Source organism: Cnephaeus nilssonii (genome assembly GCF_951640355.1).
Source record: "Cnephaeus nilssonii genome assembly, chromosome: 1".
Lineage (NCBI taxonomy): Eukaryota > Metazoa > Chordata > Mammalia > Chiroptera > Vespertilionidae > Cnephaeus > Cnephaeus nilssonii.
The window spans coordinates 76,071,015-76,084,172 of NC_137072.1; the positions used below are offsets into that span (position 1 = coordinate 76,071,015).

At 39.2% G+C, this 13,158-nt stretch overlaps 1 protein-coding gene across 1 annotated transcript in view; it reads left to right on the forward strand.

The window, feature by feature from the left end:
- LOC307099621 (transmembrane protease serine 11F) overlaps positions 1-11,051 on the forward strand; it is a 64,864-nt gene extending 53,813 nt beyond the window's left edge. Inside the window, exons 8-10 of the mRNA XM_079771401.1 lie at positions 1,857-2,116; positions 5,523-5,665; positions 8,535-11,051. Of these exons, the coding sequence (XP_079627527.1) occupies positions 1,857-2,116; positions 5,523-5,665; positions 8,535-8,693 (562 nt within the window). The 3' untranslated portion in view covers positions 8,694-11,051. The remainder of the gene's footprint in view (positions 1-1,856; positions 2,117-5,522; positions 5,666-8,534) is intronic.
- The last annotated feature ends 2,107 nt before the right edge of the window (positions 11,052-13,158 follow it).

Consider the following 13,158-nt stretch of genomic DNA (forward strand, 5'->3'; position numbering starts at 1 on the left):
TAAAATAGAAACAACTGGTGAGCAATGGATTCAGTGAGTTTAGATGCCACTTTCAAGGAATTTTTAAATAAATGGAAACAGAAATTTGACAAGGGACAATAGGTATAGACTCAGAGGAAGGATTTCCTAACATATGAATGATGGCATATTTTATTCTGGTAATAATCTAAAAGAGTTGGGAAATGAAATGATCCTGGAAAGGGTTCATTTTGGGGAGTGATATTAATTTCATGTAATTGCACAATGACATATACTGTTGTGAAGGAAAAACACAGGGTTCCTTATCCGAAGTGTTTTTGAATTTTATGTTTTTTTCCCCCACAGAAACAGTGTATTATTTAAAAATCATATTTAAGATAAATGTCAGTACTTTTATGCCTATAAAAATGGAGCTCCGTCTTTGTGAAATAGTGTGGGTGGGGGAAAAGGTTTTGATAGGATGGCATGAGACATGGACTCTCTCTCTCTGGCACTAAGCAGCTGGCTATGTCCCTCCCCTGGGTAAGCCATTTAACTTGAGTCTCAGTGTCCTTATCCACAGCATGTTGAACAGGGCCTATTACAGGAGTCTTCTTTTTTGGTTGACAGTGTATGAAGAGATGGGTACTTTTTTATCTTTTAATCTAACCAATTAGTTTACAAGCTCCTTGAGACTGAAATCACATATGTCTTGTATCTCCCAGAATTCTACTTTTCAAATAATTCTTCATCTCTAAGATTTCAGCTTTGAATAAACACTTCCTTTAAAATATAAATAAGTAAAACAGCTGAGAGAGGAGCCCTCTGCGTCTCCCAGTCCCCACCCTTGGGCTCTGCCTGCTTATCCCTGGGGCAGTGCCTCATACTTTGAAAACCACTAATCTTTCAGGTTTTCATTCCACTGAAACATGTATGATTCACCAACACAGTAATCCCACATGAACAAGGAAATCCCCTTTTCGAATTCTCCTCTGTGTAATTTCCTTCTACATAATTTTCCTCTACAAAGAGAATTTCAAGTTTCTATATATTTCTAGTCATTCTTGATGGGGATAATTAGAAAAAGAGGGAACTGGGTTTGGGGGAAGAATGGGAGGTTAAAGAGATGGCAGTATTACATAGAAGTTGCTTGTGATGTAACTTTGCAGGAGAGAAAAGCATCTATGCCAAGAGAGAACCTCAAAAGTAGTAAGAGGGACTGACCAGGCCAGATCAAAGGGTGGTGAGAGCTCTCACAGCATGACGTTGAGTCAGGGCTGCTTAGTCCTTAAATATCCAGACAGGGTCTGGGCGTAGGTGGAAAAACAATCCTGGATACATACAAGAGTTTGTATACACAAGAGACAAATGACACTTTGTTTCCAGGATAACAGCAAGACCCAGGCAGTAAACAAGAGCAGAATGAGTCATAAGAATGGATGGGGTATCTGAGACAGAGGGAAGATGCCTCTGAGCATGCATAATATCCAAAACAAATCAAAATTAATATCCATACATTTCATTGAAATTATAGAAGACTGAGAATCTAATGAATTTCTAATAAACAAAAAAAAGTAAAGATCAGAAATTAATTGTATGGTACCCATTACTATTAATGAAGCATGAATATTCCATTTAGTTGCTGTGCTCTTTTAATTTTAGAGGATGTAAAACATTTTAAGGGCTTTCATACTCTCACTTACACCATCAGCTTGTTTAGCCTCTTTTTTCAATAAGGCTTTCAATTGCAAATTCTCTTACCTTAGGGATTTTCAGGAGCATAATCTCAATAATTGGGGAGAAATACAATATATATATAAATATATGTAAATAATATATAGAAATAAAAATATATATAATATTAAGTGTCATAAATTTTGTCCTTTAATGTTTTACAGAAATAAAGACCCACATCAATGGATTGCTACTTTTGGTACAACTATTAAGCCACCCGCAGTGGAACGAAATGTGGGGAAAATCATCCTTCATGAAAATTACCATAGAGAAACAAATGAAAATGACATTGCCTTGGCTCAGCTTACCACCCGAGTTGAGTTTTCAAATGTAGTCCAGAGAGTTTGCCTCCCAGATTCATCTATAAAGTTGCCACCTAAAACAAGTGTATTTGTCACAGGGTTTGGATCCATTGTAGACGATGGTGAGTAATTCAAAATAATTTACCAGTACAAGTATGTCTTAAGCTCTAACAAGATGGCTTAGGGAATCCTCTTTAGATTTTTCCTAAAAATAATGTTGATGCTTCCAATGTACATGATCCCAAGGAGATCAGGTGGCTGTGGGTTAAAAAGTAAAAGGAATCAGGTCCCTATCCTTGAGGAGTTCACAATTAATTGAAGCAGTGGTAAGAAAGGGGAGAAGCTAATATGGAAGGAAAGAACAGAGTATTTTATGTGCTATAAAATGAGACAAACTTTTATGGGAGTACAAGGGAGTAAATGATTCCAAATTGTATATTTCCCATATGTAAACACTGCTGGTTAGCATATACTTCACACCACAATCTTTGTCTTTTTTTTTTTTTTTTTGGTCTAAATTCTTCCTTGTGTTAATGAGGATTTGTGGTATTAATAAATATAAAAGTGTTTTGTGAATTTTTATTTTGGTTAGTTAATAGAATCTGCATTTTTTTTCCTGTGTCCCACTTCTTAGGAGGTTTAAAAAATATCAATTCTAAAATTTTTCACTTTAAAGAGAAAGAGTAATTATGCCAGCCTAGTGTGGCTAAGTGATTTAGTGTTGACCTATGAACCAGGAGGCCATGGTTCAATTCCTGGTCAGGTTCAGGGCACATGCACGGGGTTGCAGGTTCAATTACTGGTGGGAAGCAGCCAATCAAAGATTCTCTCTCATCATTGATGTTTCTATCTCTCTCTCCCTCTCCCTTCCTCTCTGAAATCAATAAAATATATTTTAAAAAATAGATTAATTAAATATTTTAAAGTGGAAAATAAGAAATGTTTGAAGTTATATCAAGGATATCTTGAAGAAACTAGGAGACAAATGTGAATATATCTTAACCGGGCTTTTGTTTGTTTATTTTTTTGACAGAGTTGATTGTGCGTAAGCGTTCCCAAATGCTCTATGCACCTCCAACTTGACTTTGTGAAAGGTTATTCCCTTCTTGCTCACTCAGGGCTACTCACCCACAGCTTCACTCAGGAGCCCTGAGCTATTTCCTTTCTCTTCCTGTGCTCAATGGTGCAGTATTCTCTCCTCCTACCTCCTGGCCCTGCTGTGCTGGCATCTAATTGCTAGCATGTACTGGACATCTGTTTTGTTTCCCATCCTTCAGGATGCCCCTAAATAACACACTACAGCAGAGAGTAGGGCAAAGAGCTCTGTACAGTTCATATCCTGGTCTCCACTTGAAAGGTTTTGGAAAATCAGTCAACTTTCATGAGTCTTAAATTCTTTATATTGAAAAATGTTCCAGTTGGACAAGATCAGTGTGATGGAGCCTCTCCTCATGAAAAAAAATTTATATATATATATATATATATATATATATATATATATATATCCTATATAATAAAAGGCCAGAGGTGTCACGATGGAAACAACCAGAGACCAGACCACCACGGCCCCTCACAGGCTAGCCCCGCCCCCAAGCAAGCAAGCGGTTAGGACAATCAAGCAGGCAGGGAGAGTAGTTAGGCATGATCAGGTAGGCAGACCAACGGTTAGGGGCGATCAGGTAGGCAGATGGCCCCTTCATGGCTGTCAACATCCCCCAGCAAAGAAAGAGGAAGGCCCAGGCCAGCTAAGTGATCACATCCTAGCCTGTTGCCTGCAGAAGGAGGCCATTGGTGGCAAGTGCTGCACAGATGGCAAGCAGTGGCAGCAGCGGGGGTGGGGCCAGCTGCCTGCAGCTGGGGGAAGGAAAGCCCCTATAGGCCCTGATCTCAGGCCAGGCCTAGGGACCCTACCCGAGGGGTCCTGGATTGTGAGAGGGTGCAGGCCGGGCTGAGGGACCCCCACCCCCGAGTGCACGAATTTTCATGCACCGGGCCTCTAGTGTGTGTGTGTGTGTGTGTGTATATATATATATATATATATATATACTAGAAGCCCGGTGCACAAAATTCGTGCACGGCGGGGGGTTGTCCCTCAGCCCAGCCTGTACCCTCTCCAATCTGGGACTCCTGGAGGGATGTCCGACTGCCCGTTTAGGCCCGATCCTGGGATCGGGCCTAAACGGGCAGTCGGACATCCCTCTCACAATCCAGGACTGCTGGCTCCCAACTGCTTGCCTGCCTGCCTGCCTTCCTGATTTCCCCTGACTGCTTCTGCCTGCCAGCCTGATCACCCCCTAACCACTCCGCTGCCAGCCTGGTTGATGCTTAACTGCTCCCCTGCCAGCCTGTTTGCCCCCAACTTCCCTCCTCTGCCAGCCTGGTCACCCCTAACTGCCCTCTCCTGCAGGGTTGATCACCTCCAACTGCCCTCCCTTGCAAGCCTGGTCCCTCTCAACTGCCCTCCCTTGCAGGCCTGGTCCCTCACAACTGCCCTCCCTTGCAGGCCGGGTGCCTTCCAACTGCCCTTTCCTGCTGGCCATCTTGTAGTGGCCATCTTGTGTCCACATGGGGGCAGCTATATTGTGTGTTGCAGTGATGATCAATCTGTATATTACTCTTTTATTAGATAGGATAGAGGCCTGGTACAGGGGTGGGGGCCAGCTGGTTTGCCCTGAAGGGTATCACAGATAAGGGTGGGGGTTCCCTTGGGGTGTGGGGCAGCCTGAGCGAGGGGCCTGTGGTGGTTTGCAGGTGGGCCATGCCCCCTGGCAACCCAAAGGGAGGCCCTGGTATCTGGAATTTATTTTCCTTCTACCATTGAAACTTTGTAGCCTGGGCAGAGCCAAGCCTGCTGTTCCCTCCGGGGTGGCAGCCATTTCTGTGGCAGTTAATTCACCTTCTACAATTGAAACTTTGTAGCCTTAAGCGTGTGAGCCCGGCCAGGGTGTGCAGAAAGGTTTGCTTCCCCTGTTGCCGCCGGCAACCCTGGCCTGCTCTCTCAAGCTCCATTCTACCGCCATTTGTTTGAATTTGTTTACCTTCTATAATTGAAACTTTGTAGCTTGAGTGGAGGCTTAGGCCTGCAACAGCTATGGAAAGCTTGGCTTCCTCTGTTACCTGGGAAACCTTGCTCTCTGTGGCTGTAGCCATCTTGGATTGGGGTTAATTTGCATATTCACCCTGATTGGCTGGTGGGCGTGGCTTGGCTGGTGGGCGTGGCTTATGTAGCGGAGTGATGGTTAATTTGCATATTACCATTTTATTAGAGAGGATACACATATATATTACTGCATGTGGTTGTAAGGGTGCCAATAGCTTATGCACTATTAGGATACAATATTGTTTTGTATATGTTTATGGTCCTTTGAATATAGACATTTATGAAACAAAATAAAATTAGGCAACAATTAATATTAATAAAATAATATTATGCTTTTGCTCCTAGGGCTTTGTCTTACATGCTTTTGTCTTCCGTGTCTTAGATACAACTGTATTTAAGAGCGTGTTTTTTGTTTGTTTGTATAATAGGACCCACACAAAATAAACTTCGGCAAGCCAGGGTGGAAACCATAAGCAGTGATGTGTGTAACAGAAAGGATGTGTATGATGGTATGATCACTTCAGGAATGTTATGTGCTGGATTCATGGAAGGAAAAGTAGACGCATGTAAAGTAAGTCCAAAGTCAGGTCAAAACATTAAAAGGAAAGTTTCTATTAGCTATTTTTAAATTTGGCATATATTTCACTTGAGATTAAAAAAAAAAAAGGCATTTATTTCACTAAGGAGTCAGTTTATTTAATAATCATAATAACAAACATTATGATATTGAATGTTTACTGTCCCAACCAAAATACTTAGCACTTTTTATACATTGTTTTACTTAATATGAGATTGAACTAGTACTATATTATAAACTAGAGGCCCGGTGCACAAAATTCATGCATGGGGGGGGTCTCCTCAGCCCGGCCTTGTGCAATCCAGGACCCCTTGGGGGATGTCCGACTGCTGGTTTAGGCACAATCCTGCAGGGATCCCTTTGGGATCAGGCCTAAACCGGCAGTCGGACATCCCTCTCACAATCCGGAAACGCTGGCTCCTAAATGCTTGCCTGCCTGTCTACCTGATTGCCCCTAACCACTTTGCCTGCCATCCTGATTGCCCCTAACCCCTCTGCCTGCCTGCCTCATCACCCCTAACCACTCGCCTGCCTGTCTGATCCCCCCTAACTGCTCGCCTGCCTGCCTGATCACCCCTAACCATTCGCTTGCCTGCCTGATCACCCCTAACTGCTTGCCTGCCTGCCTGATCGCCCCTAACCACTCGCCTGCTTGCCTGATCACCCCTAACCTCCTCTCCCTCGGCCCCTGCCGCTGCGGCTTCGTCTGGAAGGAAATCTGGAAGGTCGTTCAGCTGTCTGGTCTAAGTAGCATATTATGCTTTTATTATTATAGGCTAGGTGCCCAGTATATGAATTCATGCATCTTGAAAGGAACTGTGGCCACGAGGCTGTGGAGGGCACAGGGGCAGGTCTTGGCCCATCCTCCGTGGCCCCACCTGGCCCCTCCCTCCACGGCCCCTGGTCCCCTGTTTGCCTACTGCCCACTCCCGCCGCTGCTCCCATGTGCTGATGGCGCTAGCCCCGCTCATACCCGATGACAGTGTGGAGTGATTGGGGCCAGTGCCAGCAGCGGGTGTGAGTGGCAGGTGCTGCCCCAATCATTCCTTAGGAGCAGGGGGAGGTGGAGAAGCCCTCAGGAGTGATTGGAGCTGGCAGCAGTTGCGAGCACTGGGCGGGAGCAAAGAATTTTCAGTAACCACCAGAGGCTCATCCTGGTCTGGCACCTCCACTCTCCTACTCCAACATCCTGCTGCGGCTGATGCCTGCCATGTTCCATGCACACCCCCTGGTGGTCAGCACACATCATACCAACCGGTTGTTCAGTTGTTTGGTTGTTCCGTCGTTTGGTCTATTTGCATATTAGGGTTTTATACATATATAGATAGATCCCTTTATTCTGAACTGATGATTTTGTTTCCCAATTTTCAAAGAAAATAATAATCTTAAGAGGGGACTTTTTCCATCTTCCCGGCACCAGACATGCACACCTGCCTTCATCTGGACCCATTTTATCCACCTTCAGTTTAGGCCACATCAGAGGAGCTGCCTCTTCTCTAAGGCTGATTACTTCTCTCCTCAGGCTTCTCTTACTGGCATTTTGGAAAAGTTTTCACTAGCTATTGTCCTCTCACTCTTTTCGTAGTCCACATTTCTTTTGTAACTAGATTCTTCCCCATTCAGTTCTCTCAAGTTAGGAAAAAAGCAAACAACTCTTTCTTGACCCATTATATACCCTGTCTTCTCTTTACCATCAAATATTTGGGAAACTGTCTATGTGCATTGTCTAATTTTTCAAACAATTTCTATATAGTTTCTGTTCTATCACCTCATGAAAAATAGCTCTTCTTGAGGTTTTCAGTGATGCACCAATGACCTCCAACTAATGATTTTGGTCTTTTTTTTTTTTTCTTCAACCTCTCAACAATGCTAACCAATGCTAACCAATGCTAACCAATTCCTCTTTGCTGACATATTGTCTTCCCTTGGCTTGTAATGATTTCCATCCTACATCTCTGTCTGTTCCTTCTCTGTATCCTTTTCAGGACCATTCTCTTAATCCCAGACATTAAATTTTGGTCTATTTTATACCTGTTCCTCTTTTACCCTATACATTCTCTGTAGAAGATCTATTTATTTTTCCACCATAGCTTCATTATCATCTTTTTACTTTTAGGTCCCCAACCTCCCCTTTGTCTCCAGACTTATATATTTCCTCAGCCTCCACTTTTATCTCCAGACTTACACAAGGGTGGGCAAAAAAAGTAGGTTTATAGTTGTGAGTACATGAAAGAGTTTATTCTTGTATTATTATCTATTATATTATTTATTTATATTGTTTGTCTTATTATTGTTATTATTCATATCCTTACTTATGATTTATCTTTTAGGTAATAATGGCTGGTAATTTAACCAATGACCAATGAAAGTGGATACTTAAATAGTACCTACTTTTTTGCCCAACCCTGTAGATTCTACTCCACATAGATATTTCAAAGGCATCTCATTTAAAATGTTGCACCTGATTCTGCTCTTATTCCCCTCTCCATCTGATCTTTTCCTATGCTTTGTACCTCTATGAATGGCATCCCCTTTCATTCTGTTAAACAAGCCATTCCAACTTCCCTTATCCCTTATCTATGCACAAATACTAACCTCTTATTAAATATTTTATGCACATGCTTACTAAACCATGCATAAAATATATAATCAAACTAGCAAAAAAATCCAAGGATGTTGAACCAGAAATAATGTATCCACTCCATATGAATGTTAGTCTTTCTAGAAAACAATGTACTTGAAAGTTTAGCATTTTCTTTGTACCAATTTTCTTTTTTTCCCCCTGTGGAAAAGAGATGATTGCAATGACCTTCCTACTCAATTAGAGTTAACAATTTTAAATATGCTTTTGTTTTTTCTCCAGGGTGATTCTGGTGGACCTCTGGTTTATGATAATCATGACATCTGGTACCTAATTGGTATAGTAAGTTGGGGACAATCATGTGCTCTTCCCAAAAAACCTGGGGTCTACACGAAAGTGACTCAGTATCGAAACTGGATTGCCTCAAAGACTGGTATCTAGTGTGAATTGTCTGTGAATTATATCCATGGCACACAAAACTGAAACTCCTGCATATTGTATATTATTTATATTCATGTGGTTTGGATCAGTGCTTTTGCTGGAGGTCTCAGACCAATCCTTTGTGACTGTACTCTCTACTCTAAGGGAAGAAGACACAGCAAATGACAGGTAGCACTGACTCTTTGCTCACAAGGGAAACTGTGTTACGTATTAACAAGATGAATACTTATAAATGGTTTTCCTCAATGGAAGATGAGGACCATCATTTTCCACCGGATATGAAGAGCTGCCAGTGCTGCCAAAATCTTACTTCATATAATACCTGGAGCACTTGGGATTCTTCTAGCAAAGCAAGTCAAACAACAGTCTTCCCTGAGGATTCACCTCTGATGATTATACTCTCAATGGCTGGAATGGAGAAGCAGGATTTGCAATATAACTTGAACTCTAACCTGGGTTTATAAATTACAATAGAGAATTATCATTATCCACAAGAGTTGTCATTTTAAAAATGTTAAAAGGTATCTGAACTTGATGTTAACATTATTTTAAACACAAAAACATTAACTTCAGGATGCATATTGTATTGTTAATAAGCAATTCTGATTTATTTTTTAACAGCATCATCAGTCAGTATTAGGCCAGAAAGGAGAATAAAATAGACTCTTGGGAACGTTTTCCCATCAATACAGGAAGATAAAAAGAACTGATGCAACCTAGGCTAGCAGAGTTGGTTTCAAATTATTCGTAACAGGACAAACACTCCAGATTTTTTATGGAATGAACTATCCCCTTATTTATTTAGAAATATCTACATCAATGTATTGTAACTGGTGCTCTTGTAAGTCTTCAGCCATATGACAAGTCATATGTTTATCAGCATGTCAAGTTGAGAGAGCTGATTTGTGTGAAGCATTTAGGACAGTGCCTGGTATATATATCATGCACTATAAAAAATGTTTGCTATAATAGAAAGGAATGCTTCTGTGAGTTTTAAGATAAATCAAACTAAGTTGTCAAATGAGTGAATGACTTTGAGGCTTAAATCAGCCCAAAATCTAATGGGGAGAGCACAGGCTTTGGAATTGGGCTGCCTGAGCTTGAATATTGGCTGTGCCTCACATGAGCTGTTTGTCATTATACAGGTTTCTTAACGTCACTGTGCATTAGCACTCTCATCTTTATGGTGGGAGTAAAAATGGTGCCTACTCATATGATTGTTATGAGAATTAAATGCACTACTATGAGTAAAGAAAGCTCTCGGAACAGTATCTGCACACAGTAGGCCAATGATATGGACTGCTATGAATTAGTGTGCTTTGGACTCAATAAAACAATATACTTTTAAAAACCTGTCCCTTGCTTCTTTAAAGTCATGTAATCAATTTCGGAATACTTTAAATCACATTGTAAAAAATTAGGTGACGCTAGATTTTAAAAAATGCTCTTTATGTCTAATATATTTTAAACGCTGTCTACAAGCAGACATCGTTCAAAATATAGGATGCATAGCCACCTGGCTTCAGGGTTGTGACTACAGTGATGCAGCTGTATTCATTTTCAGGCCTCGATGCAAGAACTCAAGTGCTACATGTGCTGCTCTGATTTATCAGGGGGAAATTTAGCCTCTCTGTTTCTTTAATGACTGAAAGTTTTGTTAATTTATGTGTATGTGTTTATATGTAATATATGTAAACAAGATGTATCTAACTGAAAAAAATATCCTAGTTATTTACACCTTGATATTAAGATATATCATGAACAGAAAAGGATCATCCACAGACGCTTTTCTTTTAAAAAGAAATTGACACCAAATTTCTGAGTTGATGACTACTAATAACCAAATATCAATAGAAAGAGCAAAGTGAAAACTTAAATCTTTATACTTCTTTCTATATGCAGAGAAACACCCAAAGCTTCCTGGAGAGTATTTAGCATATTCAAGATGTGCTTGATTGACAATAGACCCTTTTTATATTAATGCTAAACACAGCCTTTGGTAGAAACAGGAAAACAAATCTGTCTATAGAAAAAATTATTTTCTACTATGTAAGTTCTGCTACAATGGATATGTGCTGTTGTGTAACTATATTTATATTTCAGAAGACTGTGATAACTTTTTGCATATGTGTCTGTGAAACTATATATACTGATTTAAATAATTGTATATTTAATTCAATTCAATTCAATGACATTTTGACACAAATGAGAGGAATAAATCCAAAAGTCCATAAACAAATTTAAGAAATAGAAAAGTGGACTTTAAAACAGAATTTATATGTACTATTTCTAGTTTGATTAAGCCTGACCTATTGTATGGTGTTATAGTAATTACACAATAATAGCTTTTCCTCAGGTTTTCCATCTACCAAATGGGACATACATTAAGCTAGCTGCCTCTTGGCATTATTGTGAGGCTTTCCTGTTGGACAATAAAGTTGAAAAGTCAAAGAATGCTTAAAACTTGCTCAAAAAAGTACAAAATATATCACTATAGACATATCAGTACAGATGCTGCTGCAAATGCTCTAAGATTGTAAAGAAGTTTTTTTTTTGTTTTTTTTTACAGTGTCAGCATTTTTATTTATCAATACTCTAGCTTTGTGAGTTTTGCAAATATATCGTGGTTAAAAACACAAAAACCTGGGCTTTGCCTCTTATGCTGTGAATGCTCTAATAATATTCACATATTTTAATAGATAAAAAACTTTTAATTTGTCTGACTCCTTGTTTTAAAAGACAGTTCAAATTCATTAGGCAGACAGTAAATACTACAGCACATAATCTCTGTGGGATCTTGATGGAATGTTGGGTGCCATGAGAAAGAACTAAAGGTTCATTTTTAATGCTAGATAGAACAAGATTGAAGCAAAATTTTTACAAACGCTTAATCATATTCTCTCAGTGAAATCTTCATGATTCAACAATAAGAACAAAAACATATTAACAGGAAGCTACCCTTTTGAGAATAAAGTTGTGGCTTTGTTAGTATATTTATTTGACAGAGCGGAAATGTGTGGGAGGCATTCCTTCATGCAATCATGGAAATGGAAAATAAACTTGTTACAAATTATTGAAACTAAAGCTAGAATTATAGCTGTTAAAACCTAAGAGATTATCTACAGCAATGGTCACACACTTCTTCTGACTGATGTAAAATCAAAGCCAAGAGAATTTTTCCACGTTATACTGTAGGTCATAGCCAGTGTAGAAACTTAACCCAGGAGACCCTTATGTCCAGTCTAGCCATCTCTCTATCACTCTAATTTAAGTTATTTAGGTTCATTAGCCAGGAACACTGCAGTTCTAGAAGTCACTGGAATTAAATGTTTGTTACTAAACCAAAGTTTCTTCTTGCAAAAATATGAGGTAAAATGGTGTTCGGCAAAGCACATCAATGGACAAAACCAGTTTTACAATTTAGACAACACCACAACACTATAGCCACCTATCCCGAAGGAAATGGAGATGATTTGAATGTAGGAAAGCTGCAGAGTCAGTTAAATTCTCAGGTCAGAACACTCCATGCTTTTGTAAATGCTTACAAAGAAACTTCTTTTACAGGTTTCAATATTTTCCTTGCCCGAAAGTTTTAACTATGACTAATAAGAAATGAGAGAAACGCAATCACATCACACAATTTAAAAGATAAATATTCCTTCGCTCTAAATTGTTCTCAGTCTGCCAAATGGAAAGTTAATCTATCAGCCTCATGATGTTGTGAGGCTTTTCTGCTAATTAATAAAGAACAAAAGCCAGAGAAGGTTTCAAACCCATTTCAAAGTGCAAAGTATATTACTGTAAACTCAGCTGATGCTGCACATGCACTAGGATTGTCATTAAGTTTTCATAGTGATGGTTATTTTCATTGATCCATAGTGTTGCTCTGTGCATTTTGTAAATACTACTGTTTTGTTGAAATTATATTTAGATTTTTCTTGAAAGAAGTAATATTTAATATAGCTTGTGTGGTCAATATTAATTTATTTAAAAAGAAAAATACCAGGCAAATCAAATTAGTTTTGTTCATTTGATAGCTTTAAGAATAAATATAATTCATTTTATTTAAAGCATATTTTACTATAGCATCTGAGAGAACTCTGTAAATCAATCTACTAGGAACGTTTTTATAGCTATTCTGTAGCTGACAGTAGAAAATATTAAAAACCAGTCCCAAGTCAGCATTTAACATATATTTTAAAGACTCTGCTTAGTAATATTTTAATTTATATTCTGAATTATTAAAGGTTTTAAACTTAAGTCACAGAGCTATGCTACCCAGATATCATGGATTTCCTGTGAATTTTTATAGATTTTGTTCCCCAGTCAGATTTTGTGTCCCAACTTTTACTGAAAAAAATATAGTCTTGTAGATAAAAAAATTATCCTGTTAGATCTTTCTTCTCTCTACTTCTAAACTCTAAAAGATGTTTGGATGACCACCTTTTAAATATTTTCAGGAAGA